At 62.9% G+C, this 15,474-nt stretch overlaps 1 protein-coding gene across 1 annotated transcript; it reads left to right on the top strand.

The window, feature by feature from the left end:
* The first annotated feature begins 8,570 nt into the window (after positions 1 to 8,570).
* On the top strand, positions 8,571 to 9,505 carry LOC138806609 (dnaJ homolog subfamily B member 8-like). Its single transcript, XM_069992043.1, has one exon. It carries the CDS (start codon positions 8,755 to 8,757, stop codon positions 9,430 to 9,432), a length of 678 nt encoding a protein of 225 aa, XP_069848144.1. The 5' UTR covers positions 8,571 to 8,754; the 3' UTR covers positions 9,433 to 9,505.
* The last annotated feature ends 5,969 nt before the right edge of the window (positions 9,506 to 15,474 follow it).

Below are 15,474 nucleotides of genomic sequence, written 5' to 3'. Positions count from 1 at the left end.
GCCCTTGCTCTGTGCCCACCCCGCCATGCAGAATGGACAGCTGGGACAGACTGGAGCCACCCTGTCTTCCACTGGTTCTGGCTGACCCCAAGCCACACAGGCAAGTTCAGCAGCTCCCCCTCCCCCGCCAGCTGCCCCGCCCTAGGCCAAGACAGAGCCTGTGCCCCAGGTCACAGCCGCAGGACTGTGTGTCTGAAATCACGTCCTCCTGAGTGCACACATGCGTGCTGTTGGACACCCCTGCATACCACACACATTCCAGGTGCTGGGGCCACACAGTGACCAGAGCGAGAATCCTGTCTGTGCAGCTCGGCTCCCTGCACTCAACAGGAGAGCTCAGAGCCTAGAGCCTGCAGTCTAGAACCCAGAAGCCAGGACTGAAAGTCTTGTGCCCAGAACTTAGGAAACAATGTGGACCCTTGAACCTAGATCTTGGATTGAAGCTTGAAGCTCAGAATCCAGAACTTAACCAAGAACCCCAAGATGGGGCTTGGAACTCCGCCTAGCACCGAGAGCCAGGAACCCAGGGTCCTAAACGTGGGCCCTGAATTTACAACCCAGAGCCTGGGATTCAGAACTCAAAGCTTAGCACAGAGGACACAGAACCCATCATCTAGAATCCAACACTAGAACCTACAACTTGCCTGCAACCCAAAGCCAGAATTCAGAGCCCAGCTCAGGCTGACCACATGGAGTCCTGGGTTCTCAGTGATGCCGCTGGCTTCCCCCTCCCTCCCTCCCTCCTCTCCCTCCCCCTCCCTCCCTCCTCCCTCCCTCCTCCCTCCCTCCTCCCTTCCTCCCTCCCTCCCTCCCTCCCTTCCCTCCCTCCCTTCCCTCCCCCTCCCTCCCTCCTCCCTCCCTCCCTCCTCCCTCCCTCCCTCCCTCCCCCTCCTTTCTTTCTCCCCTCTACTCAGTGCCACTCCTGCCTTCCTTCTTCCCTCCCTCCCTCCTCCCCCTCCCTCCTCCCCCTCCCTCCTCCCCCTCCCTCCTCCCCCTCCCTCCTCCCCGTCCTCCCCCTCTCTCCTCCCCCTCTCTCCTCCCCCTCCCTCTCCCTCCCCCTCCCTCCTCCCTCCCTCCTCCCCCTCCCTCCTCCCCCTCCCTCCTCCTCCCCCTCCCTCCTCCCCATCCTCCCCCTCCCTCCTCCCTCCCTCCTCTCTCCCTCCCTCCTCCCTCCCTCTCCCGCTCCTCCTCCCTCCTCTCTCCCTCCTCTCTCCCTCCCCCTCCTCCCCCTCCCTCCTCCCCTCCTTCCCCCTCCCTCCAAGTTCTCTGTGATGCTCCTGGCTTCCTCCTCCCTCCTCCCCCTCCCTCCTCCCCCTCCCTCCCTCCCTCCTCCCCCTCCCTCCTCCCCTCCTTCCCCCTCCCTCCAGGTTCTCTGTGATGCCCCTGGCTTCCTCCTCCCTCCCCTCTGACCCCATTTTTGGAGCAGCCCCCAGTCAGGCACCGTGGTGGGCAGAGGAAGCTGGCCAGCAGGTGGGCCGTGCCGGCTACAAGGGCCCAGGCCTCTGCCACCGCCGGGGTCAGTACTTGCTCTGTGGCCACTGAATGGATTACTGGGCCCACGGATGCTCAGGACCTTGTGGGCGGACCTGGGCTGGGGGTAGAGCAGGCAGGGGTGTGGGCAGCAGTCCTACCATCCATCACGTCCCTTGGAGCAGGGAGCCCAGGCCCTGGGCCACACCTGGCTTCTGTTCCCTCATAAAACCACTGGCCCCGACCGTGACTCCCTGCTCAGCCATTGTGCCATAAACAATTTGGGTTTTGAGAACACAGAGCACCCGCGGGCCAGGCTGGCGGGGCCTCCTTCACAGGGTGAGGACTGTCACCAGGCGCCAGGCGCAGGGTGGGGCCGGCCTTTGTTCCAGCTGTTCGCGCCCTGGTGGGGCTGCTGTGGGCCTTCCTCCCCTGGCCGGGCTTCTCCCAGCCTTGGCATCTTTCTCCCATTTTCCATCACAAGAGAGCAGACCTTCACTCCTCATTCCCGGGAACCAACCCTGCCCAGCTTGTGACCGCCTCCAGAGGCTGCCACCCCGCGGGTGGGGAGCCGTGCCATTGGACCCCCAGCCGTCCACCCCGAGTGCTCACCCTGCAGGAAAGACCACCCGTGCCACCGCGGGCCCCAGCGAGCTCGCACTCCAAGGCAGTTCATTCACTCCCACCACCTCCTTTTTTGGGGGGGTCCAGTCGTGGGCCTGAGCTCTGGGCCTGGGCGCTGTCCCTCAGCCCCGCGGCTCAAGGCGAGCGCTCTACCACTGAGCCACCTTCCCAGCCACCTTCCTTTTTGTTTTTGTTAAAGGCCAAATGATTTCTAACTTTATTTCAAAAAACTAGAATAAATTCAAAAATTAAGAGAATTAGTAAAGAGTGTGTGTGTGCACATGTGTGCACGCTCATGTTTCCAACATACAACAAAACTGTTATTGTTGTGGCATTCAAACCCCATGCTGCTGCTAAGAATAGATCAATGGTCCCTCAGGTAGGAAACACTCCCTGGTATTTACAAGATGGGGGATGAAAGCTGGGGGGGAGGTGTTGGCCCAGGGGTGCTTGGTCTGTCTGATGGAGCACCCACTCAGAGACAATCAACTTCAGACAGACTGACGTTTTACAAAATGCCTGAATGGAAAATGGCTTCAGCAGACCCAGCGTGCTTTGGTGGATGGAAGATCTGGGCTCGTCTGCGAACTCCGCAGAGGGGAGCTGGAGGAGCCCGTGCTGGCCGCCTCCCGCAGCACGGTCCTCACCCCTGGCCACTCTGCCTAGAAGGGCAGCAACTCCCTACATACGCCGGAGGTTCAGACCAGACCTGGACGCTGCGTTTTGTAGTTCTGAGGATTGAACCCAAGGCCTGCGACGCTAGGAGCCGCTGGACCACGGAGCCACACCCAGCCCTAAAGATTTAATCTTGAGACCAACTCTGGCAACCTACCCAGCTGGGCCAGCTTCGTTTCTGCTCTGAAGAATGATTAGAACACTAGAAACAGATGCAACGTTTTTTTTTTAGTTTTGGTTTTGTTTTTGTGCTGGTTCTGTGGCTTACACTCAGGTCTGGGCACTGTCCCTGGGCTTTTTGCTTAAGGCTAGGGCTCTATCATTTGAGCCACAGCTCCACTAACGGCTTGTTTGGTGGTTGATTGGAGATATGCCTCATGGACTTTTTTGTTTTGTTTTTTTGTCGCTGGGCCTGGGCGCTGTCCCTCAGCTCCTCAGCTCCAGGCCAGCGCTCCACCACCTGAGCCACAGCGCTGCTTCCGTTTTCTGAAGGGTAATGGGCGTTTCCTGCCCGGGCTGGCTTTGGGCTGCGATCCTCAGGTCTCAGCCTCCCGAAGCTGGATGACAGGCTGAGCCGCGGGAGCCCGGGCCTCCCTGGGCTTCGATCCTCAGCGCAGGGTGGAGGTCACCGGCGTGGCCCCCCGGCGCTGGCTCGGGCTGCTTTCGAAAGTGGCTCTGAGGGAACGCATTTTGGTCTTAAGACCTGAATGTGTGACTCTGCGCATTGCTCTTGTAAGATGTTCCAAGGACGTTAGGAAGGAAACTGACTTGTTGATGAAACTAAGCGTGAGTGTGCCATTGAAACGCTCCTGCGGGAGGCTGTGAGGGCGAGCAGGGCCGGCGGGACGCCGGGCGGGGGCGGCGGGGGCGCTGGGGCGCTGGGCGCCCGGCACGAGCCCACGAGCCCGTGGGCGCGCAGGGACCGCGCAGGGAGGCCGAGGCCGCGGGCGGCTGGGCTGCGGGGGCCGCGCACGCTCCCGGGCCCGCGCACGCTCCCGCCCCCCCCCCCGCGCACGCTCCCGGCCCCGCGCACGCTCCCGCCCCCCCCCCCCCCCGCGCACGCTCCCGGGCCCGCGCACGCTCCCGCCCCCCCGCGCACGCTCCCGGCCCCGCGCACGCTCCCGGGCCCGCGCACGCTCCCGCCCCCCCGCGCACGCTCCCGGGCCCGCGCACGCTCCCGGGCCCGCGCACGCTCCCGGCCCCCCCCCCCCGCGCACGCTCCCGGGCCCGCGCACGCTCCCGGGCCCGCGCACGCTCCCGGCCCCCCCGCGCACGCTCCCGGGCCCGCGCACGCTCCCGCCCCCCCCGCGCACGCTCCCGGGCCCGCGCACGCTCCCGGCCCCGCGCACGCTCCCGGCCCCGCACACGCTCCCAGGCCCGCGCACGCTCCCGGCCCCCCCGCGCACGCTCCCGGGCCCGCGCACGCTCCCGGCCCCCCCCGCGCACGCTCCCGGGGCCGCGCACGCTCCCGGGGCCGCACACACCTGGCAGCTTGGCGTGCGCTGGGGTGGACACCGGTCCCGCCGCCCCCCAAACAGTTCCCGCCCGGCCGTCTCGTACCAGAGCTGGAGCTCAGTCTTGGAGACCGCGACCCGCAACGGCGAAGCTGGGCTGGGGCTGGGCCCGGGGACCCTGTGGACCCTCCCCGGCCTGGCTGGGGCTGGGCCCGGCACCCTGCGGACCCTCCCCGCCCTGGCTGGGCCCGGCACCCTGCGGACCCTCCCCGCCCTGGCTGAGGCTGGGCCCGGGGACCCTGCGGACCCTCCCCGCCCTGGCTGGGGCTGGATCGGAGCCACCTGCGCGGGACCCGCTCTGCTCCGGAGCGGGCGGCAGCCAGGCCCGCACTGGGCGCTCAGGTGATTCCCTGTTGAGAAACGCACCCCGGACGTCACCCCCGACGTCACCCCCTCCCGACGTCATCCCCGATGTCACCCTCCCCCGACGTCACCCCATGTCACTCCCCCCCATGTCACCCCCCGACGTCACCCACCCCTCGATGTCACCCCCAACGTCACCCACCCCCGACGTCACCCACCCCACGACGTCACCCCCGACGTCACCCCGACGTCACACCCCATCACCCCGACGTCACACCCCGACGTCACCCACCCCGACGTCACCCACCCCGACGTCACAGCCTGACGTCACAGCCCGAGGTCACTCACCCCCGACGTCACCCTCACCCCCAACATCACCCACCCCCTCGATGTCACCTCTGATGTCACCTCCCGATGTCACCCCCAGTACCCACATCACCCTCCCATGACCGACGTCACCCCCAGTACCCACGTCACCCTCCCATGACCGACGTCACCCCAGTACCCACATCACCCTCCCATGACCGACGTCACCCCAGTACCCACGTCACCCCCAGTACGGTCCACACGTGCCCCCCCCACCGCTCATTCTCCTCCCAGTATCAACCCTGGCCCCAGGAGAGCCCAGCCCGTTCTGCCTCTCGCTGTCCTCACATCACTCTAGGAGGACATCACGGCCGCCAACAGACAGCTGGAGAAAACGAGATACGGAAAGGTGAATGGCCTCCCGAAGAATACATAGCCAGTGCAAGTGCGGGGGCCACACTCAGGTTGTTTGGCTTAGCAGGCTGAACCCTTCACCACCAGACTCTTGTCCCTCAGTCTTATCTGCCTACCTATCCACCCATCCATCTAGCCATCCATCCATCCACCATCCATTCACCATCCATCCATCCACCATCCATCATCCCTCCATCCAGTCAGCCATTATCCATCAATCCATCCATTCACCATCTATCCATCCACCCATCCATCATTCATCCACCCATCCATTCACCATCCAACCATCCATTCACCATCTATCCATTATCCACCCATCTAGCCATCATCCATCCATCTATCTACCATTCTTCCATCTATCATCCATCTACCACCCTTCCACTACCCATCCATCCATCCACCATGCATCTACCCATCCACCATCCACCTATCCATCCACTCATCTATGCACCATCTATCCACCCATCCACCATTTATTCATCCATCCACTATCCATCCGGTCACCCACCATCCATCCATTCATCCATCTATCCACCAATGCATGCATGCATGCATGCCTCCATCCATTCATCCACGCATCTATCCATCAATGATACACTCATCCATCCATCCACCCATCTATCGATCAATGCATCCACTCATCCATCCATGCATACACCTATCCATTCATCCATAAGTGCATCCATCCATTCATCTACCCATCTATGCATCAATGAATGCATGCACATCCATCCACCCATCCACCATTTATCCATCCATCCACTATCCATCCAGTCATCCACCATCCATCCATCCACCCATCCATCCATCAATGCATGCATGCATACATCCATCTATCCATCCATTCATCCACGCATCTATCCATCAATGATACACCCATCCATCCACCCATCCACCCATCTATCGATCAATGCATCCATCCATCCATCCATCCATGCATACACCTATCTATTCATCCAACAATGCATCCACCCATCTATGCATCAATGAATGCATGCACCCATCCATCTATCCACTCATCAATGCATCAATCCATCCATGCATCCATCCTTCCTTCCATCGATCCATCCTCTCATCCATGCATCCATCCTTCCATCTGCCCATCTACCCACCCATCCATGCATCCATCCTTCCATCTATCCATCCATCTGTCCATCCATCCACCCATCTATCCATCCATGCATCCATCCACCCATCTATCCATCCACCCATCCATCTTTCCATCTATCCATCCATCCACCCATCTATCCATCCATGCATCCATCCCTCCATTCACTTACTCACCCACCCACCCATGCACCCATCCATCCATGCATCCATCCTTCCATCTATCCATCCATCTGTCCATCCATCCACCCATCCATCCACCCATGCATCCATCCTTCCATTCACTTACCCACCCACCCACCCATGCACCCATCCATCCATGCATCCATCCTCATAGCTGTCTACCACTCTGCCCTGTCACTCACTGTCACTCTGTCCATCCAGTGGCACATCCATCCATCCCTGTCACCCATCCATCCTGGGAGTAATATGGTTAGAGAACCCCAGGCCCTGGGGGAGTGGGGAGAAGGCCAAGAACTGTCCATCTGGCCAGGAAGGGTGGACTGGGGTGGGCTGCCCACTGCAGGTGGGGTTGTGTGGGACTGGAGAGAATTAGCAGAGTGCTTGCCAGGATCATCTAATTAGGAACACTGGCGATAAGCAGATAGGATCGGGAATGATTAGAATCCTTTTAAAAAGCCACTCCATTAATTACAGAGACAGAGAGGGGCTCTGGCCACTCAGAATACAAATCGGCTCTCTCCTGGGCCTCCAGCAGCTTGCCCTGGGGGAGAGCTTCATTGGCCTGCTGTGTGACCTTGGGGTGTGCTGTACCCTCTCTGGGCCTCCCAGCATATGAGGCCAGCCTCTGCCTGGAGATCAACTGGTCACCTGTGGCCTTCTCTCTTTCCAGATCACAGGAGGGGTTGGCTGGAGGGTGCAATATTGGAAGCCGGGCTCCCCAGAGAGGAAGTTGTTCTGCGGGGACGGGGCTTCACCGTCTACTGGGGCCAGAGGGCCAGAGAGGCTCAGTGAGGCCAAGTGACCTGGTAGTTAAGCAGCGGCAGCCGGGACAGGGTGCTCAGGCCTCTGCCTGTGTTCCCCACGGTCCTGCTGCCCCTGGGCCCCAGAGGTTCCAGGCCTTGCGGGACACAGGGGAGCCGGCCCTGCACGTTGGCCTCCAGTCCGTCTGCGCCTTCCTTCGGGAGCCTTCACCCACCTGGCCTCCTTCACGGCCCCGGGTCTGCAGGGGGGGCAGGGCCTTGCCAAGTCCTGCTGGTCGCCTCCACCCCGGCCCGTGCTGAGCCGGCGGCCGCGGTCTCAGTTCTGCCTCTAGGCCGTCTGGACCCGACCCGGCGGTGGCGGTGGTGGCGTGGCCGGGGTGGGCGCCTGGGCCGGCATGCGGGCGAGCCGCGGTGGGCGCCTGGGCCGGCATGCGGGCGAGCCGCGGTGGGCGCCTGGGCCGGCATGCGGGCGAGCCGCGGTGGGCGCCTGGGCCGGCATGCGGGCGAGCCGCGGTGGGCGCCTGGGCCGGCATGCGGGCGAGCCGCGGTGGGCGCCTGGGCCGGCATGCGGGCGAGCCGCGGTGAGCCCCGAGCGCCAGGCGGCGGCTGCTCCTGCCTTTCCTGGCCTGCCGCCGTCCCTGTGGCCGGAGGGGGTCTGCGGCGCCGACGCCTGTCTCCTCCAGCATGGGCACGGCTGCTGCCCCACGGACGGGCTGGGCCCACGCAAGGCTGCCCGGCGGGGGCGGGGACCGCGTGGCGGCTGGTGCTGTAGGCTCCCCAGACCTTTCCAGAATCTGCTGCTGTCCCTGCTGGCGCTCGGGGCTGGCCAGAACCTGTGAGGTGCCGGAAACTGGGGACTGCAGGGAGCTGGTGGGGGGACACCAGGGGTGGGGACAAGGTAAGTTGGGGGGGAGAGGGAGGAAGAGAGGCAGAGGAAGGAGGGGCCACTTGGTGAGCGCTGGGCCGAGCACCCGCCCAACACTGCTGGCTTCCAAGTCACGGACGCCCACCGCCTGGAAGGCGTCCACGCCTGCTGTTCCCCCGCTTCCCTGCGGCTCTCCAGCTTCCTGAGCCCCCCAGACCCTCCAGCCCGTCACGGCCACCCCCTCTGGGGCAGAGCCCACGTCCAGCCCGGCAGGGTCCGGAGCTGGGGGTGGGGACCGCCCCGCCCGGAGCTGATGTCACAAAGGCCCTGGGCCCCCCAGGAGCTGGCCCCAGGCAGCGCCGCCACCCCCGCCCCGCTCCGGCAGAGGCCGCTCCCGCCCCGGGCGCCAGTGCTATGGCAAGCTGAACGCGCCAGGCCTGTCCACCCCAAGCCAGCAGACGCCAGCGGCCAGCTCCGCCCCGCCACCGCCGGCCCCGCCCGAGCGCCAGCTCCACCGCACCCTCCGCGCAGCATGGCCAACTACTACGAGGTGCTGGGCGTGCAGGCCAACGCCTCGGCCGAGGACATCAAGAAGGCGTACCGCAAGCTGGCCCTGCGCTGGCACCCGGACAAGAACCCCAACAACAAGGAGGAGGCCGAGAAGAAGTTCAAGCAGGTGTCCGAGGCCTACGAGGTGCTGTCGGACTCGAAGAAGCGCCTGGTGTACGACCGGGCGGGCTGCGAGGCCTGGCGGGCGGGCGGGGCGGGGCCGGCCTGCGGCTACACCTTCCGCAACCCCGAGGACATCTTCCGGGAGTTCTTCGGGGGCCTGGACCCCTTCTCCTTTGACTTCTGGGACGGCCCCTTCGGCAGCGAGCGGGGCCGGGGCCACGGCCTGCGCGGGGCCTTCACGGCCGGCTTCGGCGAGTTCCCGGCCTTCGTGGAGGCCTTCTCGGCCTTCGACTCGCTGGGCCGCGCCGGCGGGGGCGGCCGCTCCACCTTCTCGTCCACCTCCTTCGGGGGCTCGGGGGCCGGCAGCTCCGGCTTCAAGTCTGTGATGTCCTCCACGGAGATGGTCAACGGACACAAGATCACCACCAAGCGCATCGTGGAGAACGGGCAGGAGCGTGTGGAGGTGGAGGAGGACGGGCAGCTCACGTCCGTGACCGTCAACGGCAAGGAGCAGCTGAAGAGGGTGGACAGCAAGTGAGCCCAGGCTCAGCTCCGCCGGTCTCCGCCAGGTGGGCTGACCGCTAATAAATATGCTGAGTGAGTTCAGGGGAGCTGCGCGCCTCAGGTGTGGGGCCTCCGTCCTGCCCGGCATCGTTCCCAGAGAAGGGTGTGGCCAGCACCCCACAGCCGGGGCGGCCGGCCACGCCCCTGTGCCCCGGCCACGCCCCCTGTGCCCCGGCCACGCCCCTGTGCCCCGGCCACGCCCCTGTGCCCCGGCCACGCCCCCTGTGACCCGGCCACGCCCCTGTGCCCCGGCCACGCCCCCTGCGCCCCGGCCACGCCCCCGTGCCCCGGCCACGCCCCTGTGCCCCGGCCACGCCCCTGTGCCCCGGCCACGCCCCCTGTGCCCCGGCCACGCCCCCTGTGCCCCGGCCACGCCCCCTGTGCCCCGGCCACGCCCCTGTGCCCCGGCCACGCCCCTGTGCCCCGGCCACGCCCCCTGTGACCCGGCCACGCCCCTGTGCCCCGGCCACGCCCCCTGCGCCCCGGCCACGCCCCCTGCGCCCCGGCCACGCCCCCTGCGCCCCGGCCACGCCCCCTGCGCCCCGGCCACGCCCCCTGTGCCCCCGGCCACGCCCCCTGTGCCCCTCACACCAACCTCAGGGCCCTTGGTGGCAGCCAGGCTGGGTGTGACCACCCATACCGAGACTGCTGGCCGTGAGGCCGGCCACACCCCCCTGCTCCCAGCACCGGGTCCCAGTGCTGAGCCTCTGCCACACTCGACCTCACGGACCCCGTCCTGGCCCCCCCCAAATGCCTTGCACTCGGGGCCCTGGCACGCGCCATCTCCTCCAGTGAACACGAGCCTAGGGTTAGTCCTGAGACCCCGTGGGACGGAGGCAGGCCCCAGCAAGCCCCACTGACTAGGACAAAGCGGGACCTGGCACCTGGTGAGGGAGCTGGGCACAATGACACCAGGGGCCGTGCGCAGACAGGCGGTGGGCAGAGCGGGCTGCGAATTACTATTATTATTATTGTTGTTATTATTTTGTGGGTCCTGGGGCTTGAACTCTGGGCCTGGGCGCTGTCCCTCAGCTCTTCAGCTCAAGGCTAGCACTCTACCACTTGAGCCACAGCGCCACTTCCAGTATTCTGGTGGTTTATTAGAGTTTAGAGTCTCATGGATGTTCCTGCCTGGGCTGGCTTTGAACTGCCGTCCTCAGATCTCAGCCCCCTGAGTAGCTAGGATGACCGGCGTGAGCCACCAGCGCCCAGCATTTATTATTATTATTATTAATGGTCATTATTATTGTTGATAGCACTGGGCTTACGCTCAGGAGGCTGGCGTTTTACCACCTGAAGCACTCTTCCAGTGAGCAGGGGGTCCGGAGTTTTGAGTCTGGTGGTGGGAACAGCAAGGCCCAGGCCGAGTCCCTGTGGTCTGAGGAGCCTCAGGGGCTCCATGCCACAGAGGAGGAAACTGGGGCATGGGCTGGGGTCACATGCCTGCCTGCAGCAGTGGTGGGTTCGAGGACTCGTGTAGTGCGCTTAGGCCTCGGGCGGCGGGCAGGGCCTGGCCAGTGCCGCGTCTGGGCTGCAGGGGAGCCGGGAACGCGGTGACTGCACGCAGTGGGGTTCAATCTTAGCTCACAGGACGCGGCCAGACGTGGCGCTGTGGGCCTCGGTGGACAAGGATCCAGCCGGGTGCCGTCTGCAGGCCTAGTGTCCAGCACGGGCAGCAGGCCGAGCTCACTGCTGCGGGCAACAGCAAGAACCCGTAGACCCATGCTGAGGACGGGCGGCGCTCCGAGGGCAGGCCACCCAGGCCGTGGCTGCCGCTAACCAGCAGGAGCGCAGCGAGCTGGAGGAGGGCGCCGCAGAGCCTGCCGGCACCTGACTCAGGGCCGGGAGCAGGGTAGGCCCTCTTCCAGGAAGCGCATGGGGACCCCGGCCACGGTGCTCAGGTTTACAGTGTGCTGGGAGGACGTGGTCCGGAGGCCGCCCTGTGTCACCGGGCCGGGCTGGGCTGCCTGGCTGGAGCAGCTGCAGGCCACGCACGCGGGGCCCTGTCCTGCAGGTCTAACTTCATCAAGTCCGAGACAGCATTAACACCTGACCTCTGTCCTGCTGACCTGCTGATTTCCCCAAGGCCCGGAGTCAAGTGTGCTCGCTTAACCCAGACAGCTGCCAGGCAAATCCAATTACACCCGGCAGGCGGGCGGTGCCGCGCAGCGCAGGGGCTGGCCTGGGACCCAGGACCCCCAGCGCCGCAGGGACCCCACGCCGGCGCTCCCTGGTGACGCAGGACCCAGACCCACCCTGCTCCCCTCCCAGGGAGCCACAAAGTCCAGTCCTGCCCAGCCTGACAGCGCAGCAGATACCGGCCCCACCAGGTGAGCAGGGACAAAGTTGAGCTCCTAAGCCAGCACTGGCCCTGCCAGGCCAGGCCTGCCCACTGCCCACTGCCCACACCCAGCTTTCCCTTGGCTGCCAGCCCAGGGTCCCAGCTGGGCCATCCACGTGAGCACCGCCATTACACCTCCTGCCATCCACTTCCCCCTGGAGACACCCCTGGGTCACTGCCACGGATCCCGGGTGCCCAGGATGGAAAGTGAGGGCCGCAGCTCCCCTGCTGTCTCTGCCTAGTCTGCGTGTCTGTCTGAGTGTCTGCGTGTCTGTCTGTGTATACTCGTGTCTGTGTGTCTGCGTGTTTGTCTTCATGTCTGTGTGTCTGCATGTCTGTGTGTCTCCGTGTCTTCATGTCTGTCTGCATGTCTGTCTGCATGTTTGCATGTCTACGTGTCTGTCTGTGTGTCTCCGTGTTTGTCTTTGTGTCTGCATGTCTTCGTGTCTGCATGTCTGTCTGCATGTCAGCATGTCTGTGTGTCTATATGTCTGCCTGTGTGTCTATGCATGTCTGTGTGTCTGTCTGTGTGTCTGCGTATCTGCATGTCTGTGTGTCTGCATGTCCATGTGTCTGCATGTCTACATGTTTGTGTATCTATCTGTATGTCTGTGTGACTATCTGTATGTCTATCTGTCTGCGTGTCTGTGTGTTTGCATGTCTGTCTGTCTGTGTGTCTGTGTGTTTGTCTTCGCGTCTGTGTGTCTGTGTGTCTGCATGTCTATGTGTGTTTGTGTGCCTCCATGTTTGTCTTCTTGTCTGTGTGTCTGTGTGTCTATATGTCTGCGTGTCTGCATGTCTACGTGTCTGTCTGTGTGTCTGTGTTTGTCTGCGTGTCTGTGTGTCAGCATGTCTGTCTGTCTGTGTGTCAGCATGTTTGTGTGTCTGTGTGTCTGTCTGCGTGTCTGTGTGTCTGTTTGCATGTCTGCGTATCTGCATGTCTGTGTGTCTGCGTGTCTGTCTGCATGTCTGCCTGTCTGTGTGTTTGGTGTCTGTTTGTGTGTCTGTGTGTCTGCGTATTTGTGTCTGTCTGTCTGTATATCTGTGTGTCCACATATCTGTCTGTGTGTCTGCATGTCTGTCTGTGTGTGTGTCTGTCTGCGTGTCTGCATGTCTGTGTCTGTGTGTCTGCATGTCTGTGTGTCTGCCTGTCTGTGTCTGTATGTCTGCCTGTCTGTGTGTCTGTTTGTGTGTCTGTGTATTTGCATGTCTGTCTTGTGTCTGCATGTCTGTGTCTGTGTGTCTGCATGTCTGTGTGTCTGCCTGTCTGTGTGTCTGTGTGTCTGCCTGTCTGTGTGTCTGTGTATTTGCATGTCTGTCTTGTGTCTGCATGTCTGTGTCTGTGTGTCTGCATGTCTGCATGTCTACGTGTCTGTCTACATCTCTGTGTGTCTATGTGTCTGCGTGTCTGTCTGCATGTCTGTGTCTGTGTGTCTGCATGTCTGTGTGTTTGCGTGTCTGCGTATCTGTATGTCTGTCTGTCTACATCTCTGTGTGTCTGTCTGCGTGTCTGCGTGTCTGTTTGTATGTCTGCGTGTCTGCATGTCTGTGTGTCTACATGTCTGTGTGTCTGTCTGCGTGTCTGCGTGTCTGTATGTCTGTCTGTCTACATCTCTGTGTGTCTGCGTGTCTGCGTGTCTGTTTGCATGTCTGTTTGTATGTCTGCGTGTCTGCATGTCTGTGTGTCTACATGTCTGTGTCTGTGTGCTGTCTGTGTCTGCCTGTCTGCTTGTGTGTCTGTCTGTGTCAGCGTGTCTGTGTATCTGAGTGTCTACCTGTGGGGATGGTGGTGGTAAGGCCCCTCTTCTTCATCCACGTCCAGGACAGCCATGCTGGGGTGGCTGAGCCGCAGCCCGAGGCCCGCGTGGATTCCACGGGCTTGGGAGGGCCCAGGGCAGCCTGCAACACGCAGCACCATCCTGCCCCTGCCCCCTGCCCCTGCCCCACCGCCTGCCCCCCCCCAGCTGGCCCCACCCTTGAGGCATTGTCCCAGGCAGGGCAGCTCCACCCTCCACTCCCTTCCCAGGGGTCCTGGCCGGCTGGACAGGCTGCCTCCAAGCCCTTCCAAGGCCCTTCCAGGGCCCAGGGGTACCAGAGAGCTTCACACAACTGCACAAGGCCCAGGAGAGCCAAAGGGAGTGGTGGAGGCTTAGTCTGAGCCCCTGGTCTGAGCCCTAGTCTGAGCCCCTGGTCTGAGCCCTGGTCTGAGCTCTGGTCTGAGCTCTGGTCTGAGCTCTGGTCTGAGCCCTGGTCTGAGCTCTGGTCTGAGCTCTGGTCTGAGCCCCTGGTCTGAGCTCTGGTCTGAGCCCTGGTCTGAGCCCCTGGTCTGAGCCCCTGGTCTGAGCCCTGGTCTGAGCTCTGGTCTGAGCCCCTGGTCTGAGCCCTGGTCTGAGCTCTGGTCTAAGCTCTGGTGTGAGCCCTGGTCTGAGCTCTGGTCTGAGCCCTGATCTGAGCCCTGGTCTGAGCTCTGGTCTGAGCTCTGGTCTGAGCCCTGGTCTGAACCCTGGTCTGAGCTCTGGTCTGAGCTCTGTTCTGAGCCCTGGTCTGAGCTCTGGTCTGAGCTCTGGTCTGAGCCCTGGTGTGAGCCCTGGTCTGAGCTCTGGTCTGAGCCCTGGTCTGAGCCCTGGTCTGAGTCCTGGTCTGAGCCCTGGTCTGAACTCTGGTCTGAGCCCTGGTCTGAGCCCCTGGTCTGAGCCCTGGTCTGAGCTCTGGTCTTTGCCCTGGTCTGAGCCCTGGTCTGAGCCCCTGGTCTGAGCTCTGGTCTGAGCTCTGGTCTGAGCTCTGTTCTGAGCCCTTGGTCTGAGCCCTGGTCTGAGCTCTAGTCTGAGCTCTGGTCTGAGCTCTGGTGTGAGGTCTGGTGTGAGGTCTGGTGTGAGGTCTGGTCTGAGCTCTGGTCTGAGCTCTGGTGTGAGCCCTGGTCTGAGCTCTGGTCTGAGCCCTGTTCTGAGCTCTGGTCTGAGCTCTGGTCTGAGCTCTGGTGTGAGGTCTGGTCTGAGCTCTGGTGTGAGGTCTGGTCTGAGCTCTGGTGTGAGCTCTGGTGTGAGCTCTGGTCTGAGCTCTGGTCTGAGCCCCTGGTCTGAGTACTGGTCTGAGCCCCTGGTCTGAGCTCTGGTCTGAGCCCTGGTCTGAGCCCTGGTCTGAGCTCTGGTCTGAGCTCTGGTCTGAGCCCTGGTCTGAGCCCTGGTCTGAGCTCTGGTGTGAGGTCTGGTGTGAGATCTGGTGTGAGGTCTGGTGTGAGGTCTGGTCTGAGCCCTGGTCTGAGCCCTGGTCTGAGCTCTGGTCTGAGCCCCTGGTCTGAGCTCTGGTGTGAGGTCTGGTGTGAGGTCTGGTGTGAGGTCTGGTCTGAGCCCTGGTCTGAGCCCTGGTCTGAGCTCTGGTGTGAGGTCTGGTCTGAGCTCTGGTCTGAGCCCTGGTCTGAGCTCTGGTCTGAGCTCTGGTGTGAGGTCTGGTCTGAGTTCTGGTCTGAGCTCTGGTCTGAGCTCTGGTGTGAGCTCTGGTGTGAGGTCTGGTCTGAGCTCTGGTGTGAGGTCTGGTCTGAGCCCTGGTCTGAGCCCTGGTCTGAGCTCTGGTGTGAGCTCTGGTGTGAGGTCTGGTCTGAGCTCTGGTGTGAGCCCCTGGTCTGAGCTCTGGTGTGAGCTCTGGTCTGAGCCCTGGTCTGAGCTCTGGTCTGAGCTC

The sequence above is a fragment of the Dipodomys merriami genome, unplaced genomic scaffold (genome assembly GCF_024711535.1).
Source record: "Dipodomys merriami isolate MVZ:Mamm:240054 unplaced genomic scaffold, mDipMer1.0.p SCAF_401, whole genome shotgun sequence".
NCBI classification, from domain to species: Eukaryota; Metazoa; Chordata; class Mammalia; order Rodentia; family Heteromyidae; genus Dipodomys; species Dipodomys merriami.
The sequence above is the reverse complement of the archived record's forward strand: the minus strand, read 5'-3'. Positions and strand labels throughout refer to the sequence as shown.

Coding starts and splice junctions, on each gene's coding strand:
- LOC138806609 (XM_069992043.1), top strand. CDS start 8,755: ATGGCCAACTACTACGAGGTGCTGGGCGTGCAGGCCAACGCCTCGGCC.